General features: G+C 38.0%; 2 protein-coding genes and 1 long non-coding RNA gene across 6 annotated transcripts in view; 1 reads left to right on the top strand and 2 right to left on the bottom strand.

The window, feature by feature from the left end:
- Positions 1–203: 203 nt before the first annotated feature.
- LOC145312531 (uncharacterized) lies at positions 204–9,301 on the bottom strand. Its single transcript, XM_080151786.1, has 3 exons — positions 739–9,301; positions 596–656; positions 204–462 (listed from the first exon to the last, which is right to left on the bottom strand). The coding sequence occupies exon 1, from the start codon at positions 9,299–9,301 to the stop codon at positions 3,200–3,202; it is 6,102 nt and encodes a 2,033-aa protein (XP_080007912.1). The 3' UTR covers positions 204–462; positions 596–656; positions 739–3,199.
- A 411-nt stretch (positions 9,302–9,712) lies between these two features.
- On the bottom strand, positions 9,713–10,896 carry LOC145311710 (uncharacterized). 4 transcript variants are annotated; one of them, XR_013876766.1, is made up of 5 exons: positions 10,619–10,896; positions 10,446–10,531; positions 10,302–10,359; positions 10,159–10,219; positions 9,713–10,025 (listed from the first exon to the last, which is right to left on the bottom strand). It is a non-coding gene; the product is annotated as an uncharacterized LOC145311710 (long non-coding RNA). The 4 variants fall into 4 exon arrangements; XR_013876763.1 differs by having other exon boundaries at positions 9,713–9,808; positions 9,962–10,025; positions 10,302–10,896; XR_013876764.1 differs by having other exon boundaries at positions 10,446–10,896.
- Positions 10,897–22,739: 11,843 nt separating this feature from the next.
- Mef2 (myocyte enhancer factor 2) overlaps positions 22,740–27,011 on the top strand; it is a 33,217-nt gene continuing 28,945 nt past the window's right edge. Inside the window, exon 1 of the mRNA XM_080150682.1 lies at positions 22,740–22,890. Within this exon, the coding sequence (XP_080006808.1) occupies positions 22,837–22,890 (54 nt within the window). The 5' untranslated portion in view covers positions 22,740–22,836. The remainder of the gene's footprint in view (positions 22,891–27,011) is intronic.

Genomic DNA, 27,011 nt, shown 5'->3' with positions numbered 1-27,011 from the left:
ACATCTGCTCCTTGTTGTAGGCGGTGACATGGGTGGGGTTGGCACAGTCCCACCCTACCAAGACATAGCTAGTTGTAGGCCACACAGCTGCGAGTGTGCAACCTGGGAATTTGTAGGAGGGTTGCATCCGCCCTGCTTCAGCAGGCAGCTCCGATGGACAAGGAACAGGCATGGTTAACATAGTCTGTGGACAGCATTTTAACTTTGAAATAGAAGAAGAACATCTCAGCTATGCTTTCACAAAACTAAAAAAGAATTTATGTTTTGTAAAAGGATAATATAAAAATTAAAATATAAAATTTTAAAAGAATAGATGATAAAATAAGTTTGTAAAGTATTACACTATGGAATAAACTTGGAGCTTAAAACATAAAATACATATACAATAATAAATTTACCTCTGGGGGTATATTAAGTTGCCTGGGTTGGTAATTTTACTCAAACACACTGCGCTCGTAATGACTAAAAAGGAAAAGAGCATGCAGTTATAAAAAAAGAATTTTTTTAAAAATTAAATATTTTTTCTTTTCTTTTTTATTAAAATTTAACTATCTCTGGGTATTTGAATTTGAATTTTTCTTTATTAAATATTTACCAGAGAAGGGTAAGAAGGCTGCTATGCCAACATAAAATATCAGGTACAGCACAACAAACATCTAAATTGAATAATATGTTTAGGCTAAGATTTTAATGATATAAAATTAATGATAAAAAAATACATTTTTGTTTGATTATTACCTAATAGGTACACAGTTAACAATTATTTGACCAGCTTTTCAGGTACACAGCTTGTAGTCTAAATATTGATTTCTTTAAGGACACAGTAACAAATTATTAAAAAGTTTATAAATGTTCTTTTAGGTAGGTACTATAGGTAGTTACCTTGATTCTTATGCAACCAAGCACTTCTTGCAATAAGATAGATTAATTTAATGCAGCTACACAATCTTTCATATGGCAGTCACATTCTAAATTAATAACAAAATTTGATAATTGATCAATTGAATTAAAAATTAAGGAATTTTTGTATTACATTTTTTTATAAGAAAGCTTACTTTTCATTTTCCTCCTTGGTCTTGAGCCAGCTATGGAACATGAGGTGGCTACACGGAGTTAAAAATTGAATTATCTTTCTGAAATGGTTTGATAAGTTTTAAAATTTTGCTTAATATTTTTTGTAATTTAAACAGAAAGAAAGAAAATATATAAAATAATTTTACTATAACATCTTCATGGTACAGGCAGGATTACAGGTACAGATGAATAGTTGACCAGGAGGGGTACTCGTTTTCTTTCCTTAACATTGAATTTTTAGGTTTGTGGCTTAGCCAGCACACTCCCGGGCAGAAAAATGAAAACGGCACTCCTCCATCAAAAGCTCCAAGACTAGTATGGGCAATGTCTAGATGTGACAGTTTACGGCCATCATCCAAATTCGACCATAATACAATTTTAATTTTATTTATAACAAGTTTATTTTAAAACATTTATCGGCTCATAAAATAACTATGGCATAAAATGATAAAAACTATAATAAAATCTTTAAGTATTTGGTAAAAGCTTATAAAAATAAAACAAACGATTAATATTCACTTTAATTCGAGGCAATATACTATAAAATTTGATAAAAAGCATCACTATATTGATAAAAAGCATTTAAACATATTTCAAGTAATTAACTGTTTAATGTTTCACTGTATAGTTGCAACTAAAATATTTGTTTACATACTGCATAATTGAACGCGGCATTCGCGCGTCTACGATCAACGACGACATTTACGTATAATTATTTTACGGGAATTTAATTATTTTCCGGGATTATTATGGAAAAAATAATAATTTTATGGTTTTATTTCGCTATTTTTATCACCAATAGCGTTCGGCTATTTAATTTGTTGTTATTAGAACGAGAACGACTTTTTTTCACTTTTTTAAAAGCATACTTAGATCCGGCGGATTTTTTTTCCATTTGTATTTATCACTTTATTTTTAAAATTGATATTTGTATTGTTTTTAGCGGATTTGTATGCAAACTTGGTATTTTCCAAATTATTTGAATAATAAAAAAACGTCGCCCTATTGTTTATTTTTCTTTTCACAAAAATTTCTTTTATGTCAATAAGGAATTATGAAAGACAAAAAACGCGATTTTTGAAAGCCTTATTGTTGTTCAAACTTTTCACAGGGACTTTAATTATACTTGATAAAATATTTTTCAATTTGCTTTGGTAATATTTTTCACAAGATTATTTTTTTTTCATTTTAACGAACTTTGTAGAGTTTTTTTCGTATTATAAAACTTTGGGAAAGATAGATATTTTTCAGATAGTTTGGATAAGAAAGATATTTTTCAGATAGGTTTTAGTAATGAACACAAATATATAATGTTTATTTATGCAAATAATGTTTTTACTAATAAAACCTGTGTGTGTGTGCGGGTGATTTGTGACATTTGTCACTGGCTTCCGCACGTGTCCACCACTTCTATGTACTCGATGTTGATGGGTAGGGTCGGCTGGTTGTAGATGAACATCGCATCGGCTCTGGCTGCAGCTTTCTCCAGGATCTCTGTCAGCATTAACTCGTCCTCCGGGAGGATAACAGCTATATGCTTCACGGCTCTCCTGGTTGTTCTTGTGACAGCTTCTGATGAATTTCTGTATGAAACTTCAACTGCTCTGACATGACCATCCTTGGAAGGAAACACTTCAGTGATGATACCAAGCTTGAATGCTCTGTTATTTGCAAACCTTTCTCCTTCAACCTTGATGAAAATAATGACGTCTCCTATGATTGGCTGTCTGACAGTTGTCCCATGATTCCGGCCTCTTGGTATGTAGTCGGTCAGCCGCTGATTATACCATACCTTCCACCAACCATTGTAGACTGCTTCCAACTGCTTCAACATCCGGGTCGGCTTGGAGATGGTGCAGGGTGTCATCAGAATGCGGTTGCTAGCTCGACCGTGCATCAGCCGCGCAGGTGTGATCAGATCAATGCTGTCTAATGACTCCGCCCGTCCGGCTAGACACAGTGGCATGTTGTTTAACTCGCTGCAAACATAAGCAAATGCAGATTCATAGTTTAGGATATCCAGTTTTAATCCATCGAAGGTGATATGAAACAGGCGCTTGATCTCTCCAATACTCCGCTCAACACATCCTTGATAATGATGTGCCCCAGTGGGGGCAACATCATGTTAAACACCAACCTGATATTTGCTGTCAAGAGTTCGTGTGGTATCGCCAACACTAATCTCCATTTCCTTGCAGCCGCGCTTCAGCTGGCTGCCAGCATCAATATAGACCTTGTTTGGGACACAGTGTAGATAGCAGAATCTCATAAAAGCTGTCAGGAACGCATCTGTGTTGCACATTGTCATGACGTGTGCAGCAACTGCAGCTGTAGCTGGATCCTTAATTACTAAGCACCAAACTTTGACCTTTGCACGGTGATTGTGTTCGCAATGGGCGTCAAAGGGGCCACAAATGTCAATTTGGCAGTTGTAAAATGGCGGCGCCACAGTCGTCCGGCTTTCATGTATTTTGCCCATTTCTACCTGAACCTTTTTTGCAACTCTTCTCCTACAGGTCATGCACTTCTCACGCACCTCCTTCGCCAAGTCTCTCCCCTTCACAATGTAGGCCATGGTTCTGCTGTACAACAAGGTCTGGTTGACATTCCGGTGGTGTACCTTTTCTTGATGTACATATGTCATGATTGCATATGATATTGGCGAATAACGGTCCAGAATCGGTTTACAGAAGGATACAGGGCTCAGATCAGCAAAGATTTTACCTGGATCATGGATGTCATCACTGTCAACTAATCTGCCTTTATAGTGCAGGATCTTGTCAATTTCTTGTGCTCCCTCAAGGTCCTTGGGCTTACAAAACTGTTTTGCTTCGGCTGTACCCAGACGGAAATAATAATTTTCAGCCGCTGAAATTTCATCTGTTGTCAGACCATCTGTGATCACAGTTACACCAGGTAGATAGTTTGAGATCAACTTGTTACTATTTCTGGCGGCCAACCAGACAACAAATCTACGAAGTATTGCCAGGTATCTGACTGATTTGCGCCAGCCATACTTTACCGGATCAAGAATGTACTTAGAGAACTTGTACCTGGTTGCAATGGTGTCTTCCAAAGCAAGTGCTGTCATAGCTGTCTTGATCTCAGCTTTTGCTGCAGCTGCTTCCTCTCCAGATAACTTGATCTCTTCCACACTTCTTGCCGGCCAGTCTGATTTAGGGAGCCGCATCCATGGCATCCCATTTTGCCAGCTGGAGTTCTCATCAATGTCTGAGGTAGTTGTGCCAGGTCGGGTTCCAGTATCTGCTAAATTGTTGGCGGACTCCACATGTCTCCACTGAGCTTTGTCCGAGAACCTTAACACTTCCACCACATTGTTTCTTACACCAATGCTCATTGGTCTGGTGTCACTGTTCAACCAGAACAGGACAATGGTGCTGTCAGAGAAGAAATACACATTCTCAATCTTGTTTTTAAAATTGTTGATGACTGAACGGCTCAGCGTGGCGCCAAGCACGGCTGCTCGCAGCTCTGCCCTTGGTATGGTCAGTCCAGTCACTATTTTGGATTTTGCTGCAACTAACCTGACCTGAATGGATCCATCAGAGGCGGTATAGCGTGCATGTGCACAGGCAACAGCAAGATCCTTGCTAGCATCAGTGGACACAAGAAGATCAACCTTGCCTGAATTAGCAGCTGCTCGTGGAAATTTGACTTCTGGCAGCTGTTGCATTGTGTTCAGATGGCTTACCCAGGTATCTAAGTAGCTTGCAGGCAATCCATCATCCCAATCAGTTCCAAGTCCAGTAATCACACTATAGTCACGCTTGAATTGAGCTGTGATTGGTGTTGCAAGTCCAATCGGGTCATAATTGGTAGCCATCTTGCTTAAGAGTGTTCTTTTGGTGAAATTCCTCTCCAGTGCAGCTCGTACATCACCTTCCACTGGTTCTGGCCGCTTGCCCCGGCGGGTCTTGCCAAAGTACAACGGTTTTGGTTCCAAGGTTAAGGCATCTTCCTCAGGTAACCATCTGTAGCCTAGCATACCTACTGACTTGCCATCTGCTGAAACAGACTCATCTGGCTTCTCACCTGACAGGACATATGACTTGACTTGCATTTTTGCCAGGCTTAGTGCAAAATTAAGACCTCCAACCTGTACAGCCCTTTCTTCAACAGAATCAGATGACTCAGAGGAATCATCAACATAGGTGTGCTCCTTCAGGACATCAGTGCCAGCCTTGTGTTCAGGAAACTTTGCTTCACAATATTCGGCTACCTGCTGTATTGCTTCTGTTGTCTGATTACCACTGCTCACTACACCATAGATCAACGTCTTCATGACTCTTTCTTCAACCTCCAGGTCAGGATTGCAGTCAGGATACCATAGGTAGCGGTGCCATTTGTAACATTTAGGCGTCAATGCTACATTGTTGTATGCCATCTTGATATCTGTGGCAAAGGCATGTGGTCCTGCACGGAAATTTATAAGCAGGTGGAGCAGCTTTTCAAGACGATTGCTGCCTTTAGCAAGTGTATCGTTCAGCGACTTGCCTGTGCGTGTGCCGCTGCTGGCATCAAAGACGCATCTGGTAGGTGTGCTCAACGACCCTTCCTTGGTTACTGTCCTCCATGGCAGGTAGTAGTAGGTTTCACTTGACTCAACCTCCTTCTTGATATCATCAGGTAGCTCGTCTATCCGGCAGCTGTACCCATTGTCAGCTAGTTTATTGTGACTCTTTAATAACTCCCGTTTTTGCTCTGGCTGTTGACGTAGCTTTCTCATCTGGCTCTGTAGGATTGCCATGGCAATGTGACGGTTCTGGCCTAAATTTTCTTCAGGGTCAATGACAAAGGGTAGGTCTGCTTCAACACGCTGTTGCTCTGGTAGGAATCTCACTGACTGCTGTATTATTTGGTCCTCCCGCTCTTCCTTCAGACTCTGGTGCTCAAGAGTAGCGCCTTTTTTACATATAGGGCAGCCACGGCACTTAACACATCTGTAAGGGGCTTCAGATCCAACATTTTCCAGGTCAAAGTATCTGCGCTCAACTACCTTAGCTTGATAAGCGTCTCCCTTCATATCATCAAAGGGACAGTCATCCTGTCTGTCATCTTCCACTGGGCCTTTCTCAATCATCCATCCATCCAGCATCCTTGTATCCGTAAAAGCCTGATACATTTTAACTTCATTACACAGGTAAGCAAAGGCACCCAGCTGTTGGATAGCAGCACCAGCATGTTGCCATGCTTCATGGGGACCTCCAAGTACACCTCTATGACCATGTTTACTTGCAAACATACTCTTGTAGAGACTTAAACCACTTGGCAGTGTAAACACAAGCTTTGGGAACAACCATGTATACTTGGATCCTAGCAGAATATCTACCTGGCCGCCGCCAACACTTCTAGGGACAGTAGGCAGCTCAGCCTTACCATGGTAGCTGTTTTGAATCTCTCTGTAAGGTTCATCAAGGTCCCATACAGGAAAGGAGGTGGTGACATCATTCATCATCATACCTGTGATAGCAGCTCTTCTGTATTTACCTTCATGTGGCTCTGCAAGCTTGAGATATACCATGACGTCACCATGGTCAAGTCTGATGGTCTGGCCACCAGCAACATTCAGGTAAGTTGGTCCAGGCCTTACCTCTACACCATCCAAATGTTTTGCACCTCTTGTGCTGATACAGGCACTTGAGCAGCCCGAGTCATAGAACAGGAGCAGGGGTGCTCCACTGTCCGCTTCCAACTCTTGCAACATAAAAATTGAGGGGGATTCAACATCAGGGTGAACATCAGGCGGCAGCTGTGCGTCACTATCAGCTTTGAACAGACTCTCTGCATGACTTGCCATGTTGAACAGCAGGTCCCCGTCAGGTAGTGGTTCTCCTACGGCCTTCCTGAAGTTGTCAAGCCGCTTCTTGTTTTCATCAATGTGCAGCGGGCAGCATAGGATGTGTCGCTGTGCTCGGTGGCGGCTGCGTGCACACTTACCAATGTTACAGAAATGATCTGTTCTGCAGTCATTTGCATGTTGGGACCACCACCCATCCATGTCTGCACTGTCAAACCCTGCATCCATGCGCAGGCACCTCATACAGCTCTTGGACATGGTTGCAGCCTTCATCCTTTCCTTGACCCTGGACTTGATATATTTGGGGCACATATACAGATGAGTATGGCTAGCTGAGCAGAGAGTACATTCTCTTGTTGCAGGTTTTGTACCTGGGCCCTTCTGCTCTAATGGCTTGGTGAGGGGCCTTGAGTCTGTACGTGCAGGTGTATTTTTTTCATAACCTTTGTTCTTGTCAGCTGCTAATATCACCTCTTTCTCCTTCTCTTTGTCCGGGCGTCGTCGTTGGCGGTCAGGTGGTGCTGCGGCGGTACGTTTACTCTTGTTGCCGTTGGTGGCATTGTACTCACTGACTTCGAAGGCCTTCAGGTTGATCTCCTCCTCTAAGAAGTCCAGCAGGATACCAAAACATTTGCCACTGTTCTGTATACCAACCTTGTTTGCATTGCAGATGTATCTTTTCAGCAATTCATCTAATTTGGCCTTCACACACATGTCTCTAACTTTTCTGTGCAGATTCAATCTGTAGAGCTCCTCCTCTGCACCCCAGCTAGGATCCATCTCTGCAGCAAACTTCTTCATCTTCAGAAGCACAGCTTGTACTTTGTACAGCCAGTCCAGTTGCTGTGATGGTTCCTTCCATGGCTGGCGTCCAACATCATCCAGCTCATCTAGGAACTTGTTGTAGATGTCAGGTACAGAACCAAATCGGGTCAACAGCTTCTTCCAACAGCTGTCAATAGATGTTTCTTGGCAGCATATAGTCTGAGGTGTACCCTGGAGACATTGATCAATCAATATTTTCAGCCGCTCAGCCTCTGTCAATCCAGGAATACTGCCAATATAAGCTTTGAATTCACGCTGAAATGAGAACATGTCTAAACCAGTGGTTCCATCAAACAGGGGCTTTGTGACACTTTTGGCGCGGTGTTCACTAGTTGAGCAGAGGGCCTTGAAACCAAAGATGATCTGCTGATCCTCTACCTGTGCCTTGGCAGCCTCAAGTTCAGCTTCCAGACTTGTTTGTGCATTGTGCAGCTGTGTAGCTTCATCATCCTTATCCAAGTCAGTTGCATCCTTGATGGCAAACTCCAATTTCTTGATGACATCACAACTGCGGGTTGTTGACTCCTTTAGCCGGTTCATCAGATCTGGCAGCTGGCTGTCAGAGGTCAGGTTGCTGTCTGTGATTGCATACAACTCTGACTCCAAATCAGTAGCTCTTGGGATTAGTGTTGTGACTGCATTTTCAACCCGTCTGTTCTTTGCATTTATCTGGGCATTGTTCAGGCGGGGGGCAGCTGCAGCAGCTGTGTTCTGTGGCTGGTTTTGTGCACCGTTACCTTGCTCATTACGGCGGGTTGCTAGGTGTGCTGTTAATCCAGTTATCATAGTACGAACGCGGTTGTGTGTATCCCTGGCAGCATCATTGCGGGCTTGGACAGTACCATCATTGCCTTCATACACATCAAAGACGGCTCGGGCTGAACGTAGGGTGGCAGCAGCATCATCAAGCTGTTTTAAAATAGCCTCTAGCCTCTCCACAGAGTGTGTACCTGGAGACCCAACAGCTGGCTCGAAGTCTTCAACCATTAGTTTCATCTCCACAACACTTATCTTAGCATCCTGCAGCCGCTGCGCCATCTCTGCAACGTTGTTTGTTTCAGCAGGGTAGAAAACAGATACAGTGTGGGTTTGTGCTGTAGTTGAGTTAGGGTTGTAATCTAAGTCCAACTCTTCTAATAATCGGTGGCAGCTGCGAGTAATTGGTGTTGCACCTGCCTCGTCAATAACTGCGTCCCTGTACGGCGAAAACGGCGTGCTTGGTCCGGTCTCACTGCTTGTTATTGGTTGCTGGGCTGGTAGAATTGGTTCTATACCAGCTAGAGACGGTGACGGCTGCGGCGGTTCCCCGGAAAAGCTTACACGTCTGCCGGGAGATGTTGTGCTGTGTTCGAAGCTACCCCTTATACCTGTGAAGCCAGACCTGGGCCCTGAAGGTGGCTGTACGTCCGTTGACCACCTTTGTGTAGGGGGGGTACGAGGGATACGACTGCCGCCAGTAATTCCAGGCGGGCTGTGCACAACTCTGTTGGTTCGAGGTATTGTATAAGGCGGCGCTGGACGGCGGCGAGGTGGAAGTGTGACAGGCGGACCTAAAGCCTCTACTTCTTTCTGCGTAATTTTCATTGGCTGAATAATCGGGCCTACTCAATACTGGGCCAGTAAACAAGCACCAGTGGCGGGATATTAATTGCGTTGGTCTTACGACAGCCTTCTTAAGTTTATTGGCATGACATTAGCACTGCCGAATAACAAGTGGCACCACCTCTGTTGGGTGGGGCTAACATATCCGCGGGCGGCGCTTTTATGGCCTGAGTCTGTCTTGCCTCCCGCCGAGGCTAGTCTGTCCCTTACTGGCAGCGTTTGGCCTGCTGCTTCTCGTCCAGTTGTTTATCTTGGGACGTAAGATCCAATTTTTGACGTTGTTGAATTCAAGACGTCAGTCTTCAGTTTTGTAGATCCGCAGTCCTCAGTTTTGTGAATGTGCAACCTGGGAATTTGTAGGAGGGTTGCATCCGCCCTGCTTCAGTAGGCAGCTCCGATGGACAAGGAACAGGCATGGTTAACATAGTCTGTGGACAGCATTTTAACTTTGAAATAGAAGAAGAACATCTCAGCTATGCTTTCACAAAACTAAAAAAGAATTTATGTTTTGTAAAAGGATAATATAAAAATTAAAATATAAAATTTTAAAAGAATAGATGATAAAATAAGTTTGTAAAGTATTACACTATGGAATAAACTTGGAGCTTAAAACATAAAATACATATACAATAATAAATTTACCTCTGGGGGTATATTAAGTTGCCTGGGTTGGTAATTTTACTCAAACACACTGCGCTCGTAATGACTAAAAAGGAAAAGAGCATGCAGTTATAAAAAAAGAATTTTTTTAAAAATTAAATATTTTTTCTTTTCTTTTTTATTAAAATTTAACTATCTCTGGGTATTTGAATTTGAATTTTTCTTTATTAAATATTTACCAGAGAAGGGTAAGAAGGCTGCTATGCCAACATAAAATATCAGGTACAGCACAACAAACATCTAAATTGAATAATATGTTTAGGCTAAGATTTTAATGATATAAAATTAATGATAAAAAAATACATTTTTGTTTGATTATTACCTAATAGGTACACAGTTAACAATTATTTGACCAGCTTTTCAGGTACACAGCTTGTAGTCTAAATATTGATTTCTTTAAGGACACAGTAACAAATTATTAAAAAGTTTATAAATGTTCTTTTAGGTAGGTACTATAGGTAGTTACCTTGATTCTTATGCAACCAAGCACTTCTTGCAATAAGATAGATTAATTTAATGCAGCTACACAATCTTTCATATGGCAGTCACATTCTAAATTAATAACAAAATTTGATAATTGATCAATTGAATTAAAAATTAAGGAATTTTTGTATTACATTTTTTTATAAGAAAGCTTACTTTTCATTTTCCTCCTTGGTCTTGAGCCAGCTATGGAACATGAGGTGGCTACACGGAGTTAAAAATTGAATTATCTTTCTGAAATGGTTTGATAAGTTTTAAAATTTTGCTTAATATTTTTTGTAATTTAAACAGAAAGAAAGAAAATATATAAAATAATTTTACTATAACATCTTCATGGTACAGGCAGGATTACAGGTACAGATGAATAGTTGACCAGGAGGGGTACTCGTTTTCTTTCCTTAACATTGAATTTTTAGGTTTGTGGCTTAGCCAGCACAGCGAGCAGTAGGCCCCACAGGACCATCCACCAGTGTGAGAATCTACCAGACAGCCATCGACCTCGCGCACGCATCTGGGGATCCTCGGCTTGGGCCACAACTGCTTCTTGGGGCTGGACACTGCTGGGCTGCTCCTGGCTAGATATAAATTTCCATTGAGCGTTATCTTTGGACGCCCGGGGCGTCCCGATACCCTCCCCAATGACAGACTGACAGGCGACTGGCGCCTGCCTGGGTGTTGGCTCCCCTAGCCCCAAGGGGTCCCTTCCCTTGTCCATGGCATGCCCAGTGGCATGGGGCTGGAGTGCGTGTGGCACAGGCTCGCCCTGTATTACATCCCTCCCCTGCCCTAGGAACTCAGGTGCATGTGGCACAGGCAAGTCCTTATAATTCCAAATAGAGGGATACAATACATTTGTCAAATTTAACTTATCCTGGCTCAGTTGAGAATGGTGGACGGCTGGGCTCCCTCTGCTGGCAGGGGGCGCTGGATGGTGTATGGCTGGGCTCTCCCTGCTGGCTGGTGGCGCTGGATGATGGATAGTTGGACCCTCCCTGCTGGCTGGTGGCGCGGGCTGACTGGGGGTGACAGATGTCACCCCTCCCTCTGGGGCTGCTGGCTCGTTCCAGGGTCCAGGTATCTCAGGGCGGCGACGGTTGTCGCCCCAGGCACCAGTGTGGGGGCGCTGGATAGCACCCCCCAGTCATCGCAGGTGGCGGCGGCGGTTGCCGCCCCAGACATCAGCTTGGGGGTGCGGGGGCGCACCTCTCGTCCTTCCCACGTGGCGGCGCCGGGTGGCGCCTCATACATCGACTCCGATGCGCTGGCTAGCGCCTCTTGCCTCTCTCGCTCAGCGGCCGCCAGGGCCTCCCCGTACACTGCCTCGGTGGCGCTGGGTAGCGCCCCTCCACTCTTGCTGGGTAGACTCGGTCTGGCAGGCCCCATCATGTTGAGGCTGAAGGGTTGAGGCCTCAGGACTTCTGGCTCTGCAATGTTGGTTGGCTGCACGAACTCCGGTCCCAAGTGGTTGAGGCTGAAGCCCAGGCCAACCCGATTGGGTTCAGCCGCTCCTCCCAGCACGTTGATCCTAGCTGGGATGGTTCCAAACTGCGGCATTCCTTCGGCTCGGCCCGCTGTACTGGGGGCGGCTGCTTGCTAGAGTGTTGCTGGGGGCGCGCTCCCTTCCATGTTGGCTACTCTGCTGGGCTTTCCTGAGGGAGCGCCCTTGTCGGCGATGCGTCTCCGGCCGGCTACCTGGTCCCAGTCAGCCTTGCACTCGGCTGCCGTATGGCCTGCGTAATGGCAACGTTCACATTTGGCAGGGCGGTCACGGCGTGGCTGGGTGCGTCTCTCTTCTAGGCTGACCTCCATAGGCATAGGACAATCTCTGACTCGGTGGCCCTTCCCATGGCAGCGATAGCAGCGGCCTGGAATCTTGTCATCTGGGGCAACCTTCCCCATCTGGTGGAGACCCAGAGCCAAGGCACCAATCTCCATTGGCTCCGACTCATCGTATTGGGGCAACTGGACGCTGGCCGATCCCGTGAGCCCGTCGGTGGCGTCCACTAGGCACACACCCTCCTTCAGCTGCTTGGTGATCATGGTCACGGTAAACATGGCTCGCCTCGTGTACTCAGGTACCGAGGCGATCTCATGACCCATCATTTCACGTTTCACATTAGCGTTACGAATGCCACGATTTAATTCGTCTATCAATAATTCAAGGTCCTCGTGGCTATAGGCCTTCCTATACAACGCACACTTTGTGGATATGTATGCTTGTATAGGTTCTGTCGAGTGCTGCCTGTAGTCTCTGAAGGCTTGCTTCAGGGTCTGAGACTCATAGGCTGGACGAAATAACATTTCACACTCGGCCTTGACTTGTTCGTATGTCAAGGCTTGGCCTGCCTCGCCAAACAGATGAGAGGCCATCTCCGCCGCTTGCCCCGCCAGGGATAGTAAGAGGGCGTTGCGGCGATTCAGTGTGTCATGGGGGGGCACACAGTAAGCCACCCATGACATTTCTAATCTCCGGATGTGGGAATTCCAGGATTGCTTGGGCGGTCCTCGGTACTCCGGCAGGTTACTCAGCATCAGCTTGCGGTACTCGGCTGGAGCCGGCTGGGGATCGTCCTGCTTGTGGCTGCTCCATCGGGTCAAAGGTTCAGCGGCGGGACACTAAGTTTTAAGTCAATACTATAAGTGGTTTACACTTAGGGCTTTCTAGCCTAGCAGCCAACACTGTTTATCACTAGGTTGGTAGTTTAACTACAAAGATCTAAAATAGGTGTACACTAGAGTACTTGTCACTAGCTTCTAAGTTGTAAAGTAGGCTGGTAGGTGTAGATAGTTGTTGAGGGTCTGAACTGCTGTCAGGAACTGATTTGGTTTTCCTTATCACACTATAGATAGGAGGGAGGAGCTTGCAAGTCTTTTTTTCTAAAAATATCTCTGTTGGAGGCTATGGAGTAGCTCCGCTCCTGTGTGTGTGTGTGTGTGTGAAATCTCCTTTCCTTGCAACGCGCCTACGCGCCGTCAGATTTGCGCACACAGGTAAAACGCGCACCTATCCCTCAATCTGCTCTCTCATTGGTCCGCTTTATCTTATTCGTCCGTTGAATTTTTGTTGCGTCCCAAGCTCTGCTGTGCGACCCGTAAATGGCGCTCTGTTCTCCCGGTCGCTATCTCCGCACCGTGGACGGACTTATTCAAGCGTGGGTAGGAGGGGGAGCGCGTGAGGGGACGGGGTAAAACCGTCCGTTCCCCCCTATGGGGAGGGGGGTGCTGCAGGTTTGAAGTAACTGGGTGGTGAGGTAATTGTGCCTTTTCCTTAATCCTGAGCTTATTGTTATGTCACCTCAATTGTATTTGCTTCAATTTATGGTGGGCCCCTCCCCTTCCGTTGGGATAAGGGGTGTATTTGTCGTGCTGAAGGCTTGGGGTCAGATTGTTTATCAATGCATTGTTATATTACATCTAGGTTCTATTTTTGGCTTTATCACAATACACAACAAATTTGTTTACCAAGCCTGTTCTATTTTTGGCTTTATCACAATACACAACAAATTTGTTTACCAAGCCTTGCCCATAAATCTATTGTTCAGCTTTCACACTAGGGTGGTAATCCCTAAAATTTGATATAATATCTGTTTTTCTAGATGGGTGGCTGCGCTGTAGCCTCGCAGGATACTTGGAGTTAACGTAGTTTTTCTTCTGCTTGGTACACTACACTCGTATTTTTGCTCACAGCTCGCAGCTATTTGGCTTGTTTCAGCCTGTTGGCGGCAGGGAATGTCCCGTCCTGCAGCGCCGTGTATCCGAATCGGGCTGGTGGCGGCAGGGAATGTCCCTTCCTGCAGCGCCGCTGGTTCGGATCCTGCTATCTCTTGCAGTAAATGTTGGCCTATTTTCAGCCGTTTGCACTTATTTGGCCTGTTTCAGCCCGTCCGCAGGCCTGTTTCAGCCCTTGAGCGCTCAATCCTCCGTTAGATGTCGGCGCTTCTCGCGGTTCTCTGTCAAGTTTCGCTGCTCTCCGCAGTCTCTCGTCCAATTTCGCTACTCTCCGCAGCTCGGGTTCCGCCACACTTAGTGGTCTTTTGCTAGGTTTTGCTTCCACAACTGCCGGATACAGAGTTAGACCTTGCTATCCAGGGTGGGTAATTCAGGTTGCTTGTGTCAGTTTTGCCAGTTTCACTGCTGGGAGTACCTTAGCCTCAGCTGCGCGTCTGCTCTACACTTGTGGTTTGCCGTAATCTCACACAGCTGTCACCAAAAGTTGTGGTATCCGCCTAGGTTAAATGGCAGACACCAGAGTTCAAATGACTACGGCAGTGCAAACAGACGTGGACACATATATTATAGAGAAGCTACGCTTCTCTAGCAATCACTAAATAATAAACAGAGTCTATTCAGTTGTTCCTTTATTCAGGGTCTAAGGTTTACTAAAGTTATATACAACAAACAATAAATACACAGATTGGAATAAGTAATCATAAAACAGAATCAATATAATACATATACAATAATCAGTTTGGGCAATAATGATCCCCCATCCCTGGAAAGGGTGGGGGGAATTAACAATACAGCTTAACCATAATAAGGCTGTCAGAATCTATCATTAATTTTAGGCATAGGGAGGGGATCGGCAGACCCCTTCCCCAGGACTCGGGGGAGGGCCCTCGGCCCTTCTCCGAACCCAGGTCAGGGTTGCCATAGACATGGCTCACGGTTGCCGAATACCACACTAGTAGCACAACCAAAACAATACATTTTAAATATTCAATATACCTAATAAAATCGCTTTATTATTTTTTTCCTGTCCTTTCTCTATTCTCTCTCTCTCTCTCTCTCTCTTTTTACGTTTATCTCGCTCTATATCCTCCTATTTATCTCTCTCTCTATGTCTTTAGGCCAAAAATTTCGTGTATTTCCTTGAGTTTAAGTAATTCCTGGAAATATTTTTACCTTTCAATTACAGCATAATTCAATCTTGTCTTTTACTGTAACCCCTTGAATAGAATTTGAAGAACCTGTCTAAGAGTAATGTAATACTTCCTGTATTCTAATGTAAACTTTAGATTTAAAAACCTCATTCAAAGTCAAACAGAAAGCACCTTTGGCTTTACGAAAAGATTTTAGAACAAATCCTTTTTTAAGTCTGTTAATTTAGAGCTTGAAAATTGAGCATTTCTAGGTCTTTTTATGCTATTTAATTCTAAAAACAAACGAAGTTTTTTATCTCCAATTTTAATAAAGGAATAGTCATTTCATTATTTATTCAATTATAATTTTTAATTCTATTCGAACTATTCTGATTTGTAGAGATATTTGTTGAGCTTAGCTGTTAAGAATTTTTTATACTTGTTTTCTGTACCTTAAAGTTCAAATTAAATACAAAATTTCTTTTTCAGAAAAAAATTATCTAAATAACGTATATATAAATATTATATTATAAAAAATATATATTACATAATTTAGTTCTATAATATACATTGTAAGATATACATTTTGAATTAGTTTAGGTATGCTCTAGGAATCGTGTGGTGGCTATAACACAGACACAATACTCCTTAATCATCATTAACTTTGCGTTTTCATCTTTGTATTAGTAATTAAGATATTTGTCCTAACCTGACTGTAATCAATGAGTTTCCGTTTACAGAAAAAAAAACTGAAAAACTATCGAATAAAGTAAAAACCATTTTGATTTTTGTTTGTCAATGTTTTACTTTTGAGGAATAGTTGTTTGTTTATTACCTGTGGATATTTTATTTGAAATTAAAATGATACAATTCTATTAAAAATATATATTTTTTAAATATTATTATAATACACCGTGAAACATAAACTCATTTTTCATTTTGATTTTAAATAGCTTTTAATATTGCAGATCGAAAAAAATAAGTTTTAGATATTTTTTCTTATTTAAGGAGTAGTGTGATTACTAACCTCGAATGATTGTACCTGCGCTCAAGGGAGAAACACAGAGAGAACGATTCGTGGGGATAAGCACATAAAAGGAGAGAAAGAGGAAAAGAGAGAAAGTGATAGTGGGGAGGGATTAGAAAGGGGGATGGGGTTTGAGGATGTAGTTTGGGGGGTTGAGCAGTGTGTTTGGGGGGGAAGTGTAGTATGCCCGGAATAGTTTTATTTTGGATTCCGTGTGATATATTTAGAATTTCTGTGCCTAAAATAGATTCAAGCATTCCGTACTAATTTTTTCACTTTCTCAATTTTTTTTCTTCTCAAAATTAGTGTTACGTTTTACTTCGCTCATATACTTAAATGTACTATATATTAGTTGTCTTTTTAACTAAAATAAAGAAAATAGATTGAAAATGATGTGTTTTAATAATTCTAACTGTTGCATATATTTTTTTCCTTACTGGTGTTGCAAGTGAGAGGAGTATAGAGGAGAGTTTTAGTGTATAATATATATTTGATGAGAAAGGCTGCCTAGGCCTTAAACTTTGTCAGGGAGAGGTCTTCTCAAATTTAAATTGTTGATCAGGATAGTCAACAATTTGGAGTGTTATAATTAAGTGAAGAATTTGTAAGTTGAGTCTAGATAATTGTTTTTACTTTTTTTAGACTTTCTTAAAATCATGTAGGTATAGTTATTCTTAAATTGGTTTTATTAAGGTAAATTAGGTAAACCTATTTACAATATTTGTTTTAAATAGGTATACTTAACCGATTTTGAAAAAAAGATACTTTTCTGTGTCTTTGCTAAACTGAGGAAAATGCGTATTGAAGGTTGAGTGTGTGTGTGCGTGTGTTTACCATTTTCATGGTTACATCTCTAGCAGACAAATGTAAAGAAATATTATAACAAAAAAGTGAAGTTTGTTTTACAAGCACAAAGTTTGTTATTAAAGGTTATTTGCAGTCTCTCTTTATGAATAAACTAGCGGATGCGCTCCCAGAATCTGGGAGTATTTGCTTGCACAAAGGGGTATGAAAAGAGCAGAAAACCATCTAAAAAAATAAATCTAAAATTTAAACAACCTAAAACAACTCTGGGACTTATAGAAAGTTTCTCTAAGAAGGAAAATTCAATCCCTTCAGCAGTTATTTAAATCTTAATAAATTAATGAAACGTGTGTTTCTTAAGTAGACAAAATATTTCTCTTCAATTTTCATTTTCGTTTCCGCAGACATAAAAAAATTAAAAAAATAATTTATTCTTTTTTCAAACAAAACCTTGTTCCTTTTTCTATTTATGTAACTTTTTATTTCTTTCATTTTCAAATGATTAGTCAGAAAAATATGACATTGAGGAAATAAAATAAATAAACTTATATAAATGGAAATTATATTGTCAACTTCTTAAAGGTTTTTCTTTGTTATTTATATAAGTCCTAGTACTGAATTGCAGTGAAGTACATCGTATGTTTTTTTAATGGGATTTATTAGTTATAAACCTAACTAACTACAATTTTCCAATTAAATTAATTTTTAATCAATATATCTCGTTGTTCTTTTCATTTTATAACTATCAAATTCTTAAGGTCTCGCTTGTTCGGTTAATCTTTGGTATTGGTATCATATCATATCTACATAACACAATGGGGCAAAGACAGGACTAAAGTATGGTCTTGCTGGACGCAGCTATGGGGATAGCCAGCCTGATTCTTAAATATATTCTGAAAGTCAAAACATATGCTTAAAAGCGCTTTCTAAAATAACAACTTTCGTAAAGAACGAGGTTGAATATAATCTATACCTTGGTTTAAAGGCTATATACTATTATTTTCATTTCTAGAAAAAAAAGCTGTAAAAAACACTGAAAATTAGCGTGCAAATTAAGTCCTATTTTTTGCCCCTCATAACACGTTCAATTTTCCATGGTTCTATTGGCTTTAAAATATAATACTTAAAACTTCTATTATCAAGATCCACCTATAAACACAAGATTTGTAAAATTCCTAAAGATAAATAATAAACAATAAGGTATTTACATGTATATAATTGTAATTAGGTCTATTATACATATTAATAAAATCTGTAAGTATAATTTATGTAATATATGGATATTAATATGGATTATAACCATGTACTACATGAATAAACATTATTATAATCTAGGGTAGGGGGTTGTACTATACAAAGTTTATTTTAGAACAGAGTTGCAGGATAACAACAAATATACAAGGACAAACGGACAATACGAGTTCTTGAGCAGATAATCAGTGGTCATAAAAAAAGAGAAATATTCGATTATAAAAAGTATAAACTCACGAAATCTTTCTCCTAAAAACATATTTATCAATAGTTTATCTTACAAAATCACATTTCCACAATAGCATCACAGAAAAAAATCATACAATAGCTTAAAAATTATAATCAATGTTATGCTAAAAAAAAATTTTTAATTGACTGTTACTTTAGCCAATAAAAATAAAGCACAGCCTAATAATTCGTTATAAATAGTTAAATCTATGTCTGTCCTATTCTGATATATTTGAAGAATACCAGTTCATATCCTTTATTATGTTTCCTGGTGTTTATAAAGGATTAAATGTATGCTTATATTAATTTTAGATCTATTTTGTACATACAAATTGTTATTAACTTAATTATATAATGGTTTATATACAATAATTTATATGACAAAGATATATTTCATCTAAAAAAAAGCTTTTTTACTTTTATTTTCAAATCATTTCAATTATTACACATATAATATTTTGTCAATAATAATTATTCAAAAATTAGTTTCTTTGGATTATATGTACATAACTCTAATTACCTAAAAAGTACTTGTTTAACGTAAACAAAGCATTTAACAACTTATAATCTATCAAATTTTAAAAAACTTTTATAATTATATGTTAGAGAAAAAAAGTATTTTATGACTAGAAGTTTAAAGTGTTTTGACGTTTAAAGTAATTAGATATTATATATTAAATATAATATGCCTTTTTAAAATATCAAATTAAAAACAGAACACTATTAAAAATTCGATGCTGTGAGTATTGGTTTAAAAAATATGACGTAACAAAAAAATTAGCCAATGAGAGTCCACTACGCATGCCGCCATTGGTCAATAACGGCCTCTCATTGGCTAATTTTTTTTGTTACGTCATATTTTTTAAACCAATACTCACAGCATCAAAAATTCTAAATTCTTTTTTTTTCTCCCCTCCATTTCTGCCATCTTTTTTTTCCTAACTCAAATTGTAAATGTTTGAACTTTAAGTCAATTTTACCTCACAAACGATTCTCTGTAAAATAATAATTTTAGATTTTTTAACATTTTTGTACTACTTTGTCATTATAGAATTAAAACCTATTAAGGTGATTAAAAAGCTCAATTAATAAACTATTGCATTTCTTATAGATTTATTTTGTTATGAATGGATCCGACCTTGTTTTCGTGTGATTTCTGTTATTTTATTTGTTTTAATTGTGGGCAAAATCTGTAACCTTTCTGTCATTCATTCAGTTGTAAAGTTTGAAATTTTGCAACTTTTTTTCAACCTTTTTTCTGACGGCTAAAATATGTTTTGGTGCAGCACTGATATTGGGCTAATCAGGGCAGGAATAAGATTCTCTTAAACAAATGAAAAACTGGACAGAAAATTTGAAAAAATTTAATCACTTATTGGATTTTGTAAGCACTTCACCACATTTCTATATTACTTTAATTATGTACGGAACCCTAAACAAATAAAATATTTATTGTAGATTTTTTTAAGGGATTATTCACTATAAGTTTCAGACTTATATATCAGACCTTTAATTAGATAAGATGAATTTAAGTTGAAGCCTGTTTTTTTTAAATTTTTGAAAGACACAACCCAATCTTTCCAGATTTTGTATAATTTTTTGAGGAACACGACTCCAGTGACGTCATATTTTTCTTTCCCGAAAAAGGGAAGGGGGGAAGAAAATCTCTTCAAAAGAGATGGGGAAAACCCCCTTTTCTCCCATCTCTTTTTTTCTTCCCCCCTTCCCTTTTTCAGGAAAGAAAAATATGACGTCACTGGAGTCGTGTTCCTCAAAAAATTATACAAAATCTGGAAAGATTGGGTTGTGTCTTTTTGAAAGCATAGCTTCTCTCTTTAATTTGATTTGTCAAGGAGACATTGATATTCTAATGATTTTCTTGGCTGTTATTAGAGATAAGATAATGATTTGGTGCTTACCCTCAAAGTTCCAAGCGATCACAGAAACCCTCCACCTTTTCCATTACTAGATATACAAAATTGGAGTGTACTTTTTTCTTTACGCTTACTCCTTCCGGGAGGCCCTATCCCTCAAGAACCGTTTCCTAATGACTTAATATAACCTAACCTAACATATAATGATTAAAAAATAATACATGAAAAACAACCACTTTTTTCCCGAAGATTGTTATTACAACAATGATGACAAAATCCATAAAAGCGAAGCACTAAAAAGGTAGAACAAACGGACATTTACACTTGTATAGTGTCAGACCTGAATAATCAGAATATAAATGTATAAGAGTCGAAGCAAAGTTGTAAGTAAATTTGTTGAAAAACTGCTTTATACAGAATTATGTTTATGGACATACTTACATTTTTAGGACTTGATTATAGAGTTGCTTCGCTAATAACATTATACTTTGTTGTCCCAGGAATCAATATACCAAAAATAAGATCAATCGGATGATTAGAACACATAAAAATTTGTTGTTAAAAAAGTAAAAAATCAACATGTTTAAAATGGACGTACGGACATTTTGGTAATGATTATAGAGTTGCTACGCTTTCTAAATCGTACCTAATCACTAAAGGAATCACCATTCAAAATTTGAAATCAATAGGACAATTCAAACATGCCTAAATTAACGAAAAAAGCTATCCGTTACGGACGGACGGACGGACGGACGTACGGACGGACGGAACGACCCTAATTATAGAAAAGCTTCGCTTTTAAAAAGCATTTTCTATTATATTATCACCGACGTGGTCCGCCAGTCTGTCTTTAATGTTCACAGTACTAGTGTTTAGAGTACTTATCTATGCTTGTGAAGTTATTGTCCTTGTGTATAGGCTACAACTGTCAGACTTGAAGGTCTAAATAAATTAAAATGCAAGTTCACAACAACTGCAGATTATAGCTGGGGTTAGGACAAATCCTACAAGAAAATAATATAAAACAAGGCAAATCAGGACGCTAAATCATTATACCCTTCCCTTCTTACACTAAAAACTGTTTACTTGTTTAATGTTCTTAAAAGGCCATTCAAGTATTTTTTTATTAATGACCTGCCATACTCAGATCTTGTAACTACTGAACAGTCCAATATATTTGTAGGTATACCAACAAAGTATAGGGGGTCTGGTAATATTCAATTATCTTACAAAATCAACAAAAATGTCCAAAGAATCAGAAAAAAATTTTAATAAAATTTTTCGCTGTTTTTCATTAGCGGCGTTTTATTAGCGAAACTACTCTATAATCAACTTTTTTTCAGTTTCTTTAGTCCAATATGGACACTAAAAATTCACTTTTTCCGCATGTCAAACTTTGATATCATTGTGCTTCGCTAGTTGTAGATGTTGTCGTTTAATGTTTCAATGCTGTGCCTAATAATCATAAGAAACTTTAAGACAAAGATTGTGCAATTAAAGGGTATGCTTTTGCCTTTCTTCATTTTGTTTCCTGATTGTAAAAGTTATTGAAGGTTTGTATAGATGCTACGCATCAAAAAATTGAGTGTGGTTTGTAGGTTTTGTCAGATATGTGGTGAGAAGCAATAATAAACAATTATAAATTTGTTTGTTCATATTATTAAGGTGAATACTTCTGTTATTGAATACACAATTATAGAGAAAACAAACTTGTATTTGATTTTTAACTCGATAAAGTAACAATTATATATGTTGCTAAATATTCCTTTTTAAGTATTTTCAGTCTTTTTTGGTTATTTTTTATTATTTATCAGTTTGTTTCATATGATATTTAACCATTTTGTGGCGAAATCTGCTCGTTTTGTAGGAATGTAGTTTTTATTAAATAATGCAATAAGATTTTTCAATTCAAAATAAAACCTAATCTTTTATTAGATATTTGGGAACAGTTCCTTTCGTAACATCGACCCATAAGGGGCGATTCGTCGTATTTTTAAAATAGCTTTTAATAGGTTAGGTTAGGTTATATTGGGCTAGATGATTGCCCCACAGGGTTAGGTAATTGGCCCCGCAGGATTAGAGCCCCCCGCAGGGGCTAGAAATAGGAGAAAAGCTACTGTGAAAAATACGAAGAACCGCCCCATAAGGTGCGATGTTACGAAAGGGACTATACCCAGATCTTTTTTATATTGATAAATTTTTCCAAATTAAAATATTTTTTTCCTTTCAGATACTTAATATGTAAAAAATGACAATCAAAAGTTGAAAAACTCAGAGCAAAAAAAGTTATTTGTTTAATTTATTAAAATTTTACCTGTCAAGCTGTCCAAGATGGGGAGGAAAAAGATCCAGATCTCCAGAATAACGGATGAACGGAACAGACAGGTAAACAACAGGGATAGTTCAACAGCAGACAAAATAATTATTCTCCGAATGAAATCTTTTTATTTGCTTAAAATTTTTGTTAACAAAACTATAGAGGAGAATGTACTGTAAAATCAGCTTTCAGTGATTACATATTTAGACAAGAATAATTAAATCCCAAAACAGTAATGTTACTAAATACTAAAGAAAGATCATGGTTTATTTAGTAAACCTACCCCTATCCTGAAAACAGTCTGCATAACTCAATTCATAAACAGTTAAATGACTCACTTTAGTTAAAGTTTATAAAATACCCAACCAAACTGGCTTATTCAACATTCAATGTATTGCAAATGATAAAACTATAACATAAATTGCAAGAACATTTGCACATAAACAACAAAATAATAATATTTTTTCCTTGTATATAAAAAAGAAAAAAAATAAGGCAATAAAGCAGTAGGAAATATGGTTAAACAAGGACAATATCATTCAAAGTGTATAGAATACCTCACCCCCACTCTTTCTAAAAGAGAGAGGTAGTTTTTCGTATGTTTTACTTTAATTTAGGTTTGGTTAGGTCATATCAGGCACAGGGTTATATCATGTCGACAATTGTCTTATATCCCTTACCATCCTGCATTACTAAACAAAATCTAGGTTCAAAATAATGTTATGCATTCAATGAAAGAAAACTTATGCCATCAGTTTCAAAATTCTTAATGGAAAGTTCATGTTTTATAAAATTTAATGTAAAATATGAGCTGTGTATTTTTCCATTAAATGTTCAGTACACATTAAGATTACTAAAATACGTTAATCTCAAAATCTTTTAATGTTTAACACTAAGTAAAATATAAAAGATTATCTGACCTTTTCCCTCAAAGTGCCAGTCAAGCACAGAAATCCCCCTTCCCTTATTTTGAAATAAATTGAAAAAGGGAAGGTTTTTATATTTTCATGTGTTGGTGTTTTTTATGCAAATATTTGACCCATATGTTTAGGACCCAATACAGTGTTTTAGCATACCCCCCCCCCCCCCCCATTAAAAATAAATGGTTGGGGGGTCTTTTGTGCTTCCTTGGTACTTTGGAGAAAGTACTGGTAATCTTAAGTATTATAAATAAATGAAATTCAGTAGAAATGCAAAATTTTGGTTATAATGTCGACTTAAATATCAATTAAAATTTCATGTAAGGGCAGATAAGGGAAGGGGGGGGGGGGATTTAAGTTAAACCTTTACTCTCAGTTTTATTTTTAAATAATTTCCAGGGCGATTCTTATTGAGAAGGTAGGGGTGCCCCCCCCCCCCAAAACAGTTAGAATAAACCTCTCCAGGACCTTTTAGAAGCTAGATTTTAAAGTAGAACTATATCTGTCCAGTTGTTAGCGATATCTTAATCTGCAGACAGACACACAGATGACAAGCAGACATCTTGAAATTTGTATAAAGTATAAAGAAATGTCAATAGCCATGGGCACTTATTACTTGACAAAAATCACTGAATAAATTTACCGTTTATATTTATGTATAAACCTTTGAATAAATAATCTTGAAAGAATGAGTAATGAAAAGCTCATAATGCATTGTGGTCAGTACTAGTAATATACATAATTGCATCAGTATAATTTACAAAACAGGATCAAATAACAGGATTCAAACCTACAGATTCCTCAGAGATTTTATAGGATAAGACAATGAACGATAAATTGTTATAAATTGTACACTCCAAATGAAAATAAACCAAAATTACGCCCTCTGAAGACTATTATTGGTTAAAAAGTACTGACACTGCTAGTTTGAACCAACCAATCAACATTTAATTAAATTACCTAAATTAGAAGACATGATAAAGAATCCTAAGGCTATCCCCGTCAGAGTCCTACCATGTTTTTCAATGTATTAATTATGTTAAAATTTAAAGCTATTAATATAACAACATAGTATTCATTGGTATGATATAGTAAAAAATTGTAGATATGGGTTTCAAGTAGACATTAGATAATGCCTATACATATTAGTAAGTATCCATTGTCTTATCCCTTAAGATCCCTGATATTATTCAATTCAATGACTCATTACATCAAGATTTCCTTTATAATATAAACAATTTTAAAGCCTACAATTCGTCATATATCATGTCTTAAAAAAAAAAAAAATGTAAATTTTCTACATAATGCATAAAATGAAATACAGTAAACCTGTAAAATCTGCTTTTAAAAACATAAAAACAAAAATACCCCTTTTTTAGATTAAAATTGTAATTTAAACACTTCTAGTTTGTACTACCCAATCAAATTTCTAAAAAGGCCCAAAACTTTTTTTAAACCAAAGAGTCTTTGTCTTTAACACATATTAGAAGATTTTTAAAGAGAAGTTTCAGTACTACTAAAGAAAATCAAATGTATTTAAATTTGGGATTTAATATTTTAAAAAATATTTTTAAATTGTTCAGATATTTGAAATAGATAGTAATATGACAAGAAACAGATACAAAATTTTTTAAATTTATTTTTGTTACAACACATTCTTTAATTGCTTGCTCAAAAACGTGGAAAAAGTTACCTGTCGTTTTTGTAATCATATCTGAGACACATAAATACCTTTCCATGAGGTTTAACCACCAAGTAAATCAATTTGAAAAGATATCCCATGGTAAGATATTTGAAAGGGTTGAAAATAGCTGCGTAAATACATACAAACGAAAACTTTATGGTATACAGAATAGCTAGGTAAAACTGTTTCAAATGAATACGCAAAAATGATATTGTTTCTAAAAATAGACCAAGATTAACTTAATATTTATTAATCGTATTAATATTTAACATAATTGCTTCATACGAATCATAGTAAATCATTTTAAAAAGTAATTTTAAGAATCTATTTTTGGAGTCCAACAGTTATTAATAAAACTAATTAAAGGTAATTATAATTTTTGCGTCTTAATTCCTAGTTTAACTAGGATGACAACACCTATAAAAGGGAAGGATATGACCTCCACACCTCAATATATCGACTGCAATTTTAGTATGATTAAATGAAACAGAATGTTAATTCAAAATATGGGTAACCATTTCATGAAAATATGTCGTTAAATACGTACAAGCGTTTTTATTCTTGATTATGCGATGCTTTTTTCATTTTGATGAAACGATCAAATATAAAATCGATATCTAAATCTATACTATATTATAAAAAGTAGCCTTAAAGTGTAAAGTAGCTAAAAACCTGTCAAATGCTAACAAAGAGTTTTGATGAAAATTATGGGCTGCCCTTTTCTAGATATTACTTGAAAACTAGTATCAAACTCCTTCATGATTACCATTTAGAATAATGGCAATTGTCTCAACTAATTATATGTGTGAACAAGACATGTTACAAAGGACTATTATGTCCATAAAAAGCGCAGTAATAAATTTCTGACAATATTTTTAAAGATAAAAGTGATAATTCAATCAAGAATTTACGACTTGTAAATAGATTGGCTTGATTAGCTTCGTAAATTTTAAGTTAAAAACATTTGATAACTGGCAGATGTACAGACTTGCTCCGGTTGGAGCGCAGCTGCGCTATTCAAAATCAACTGTGTATTCTCTTCGTACTGAAACAGTTGCTGAATGTCCAAAACCTAATTTGTATGCTGTAATTCTTTCTTTTCCGTCCTTAATCAGTGAATATGGCTGGGACATTGTCCACTTACACTTGGGACAATTGAGACTATTAAGATTAGCTGTAATTATTTGGAACATTGTTGGAAGGGAGGGAGGAAATATTGACTGTAAATTAAAGTTTGGGTACTTTTATTAAATCTTGATTGGTTGGTACAAACAAGTAGCTTCTAATCTTTTACAGCAATGATTATACTCTACGGAAGGGGTAATTTTGTTTATCCTCAATGAGAATATATATTATGTTATCATTCAAATTATTTGAAGAGTGGACCCACCTTATTAATGGTCAGTCGGTCTGTATGTCTCTTTGTATTCCCTTAGACCCCATTTGTTAGTAAATCTTAAGATATATCTTAAGTGGATAAGATCTAAGGGACATTCTTTGCCACTTAAATAATAAAATATTACAATATACTTAACCTTTGCTTACTTCTCTTTCCAGCGTGACTTTTCTTTTTAATAGCTTGTTT

This window comes from Acartia tonsa, chromosome 2 (genome assembly GCF_053477335.1).
Source record: "Acartia tonsa isolate MP-2025a chromosome 2, ASM5347733v1, whole genome shotgun sequence".
Taxonomy (NCBI): Eukaryota; Metazoa; Arthropoda; class Copepoda; order Calanoida; family Acartiidae; genus Acartia; species Acartia tonsa.
Note: the sequence above shows the minus strand (reverse complement) of the source record. Positions and strands in the feature narration are given on the sequence as shown.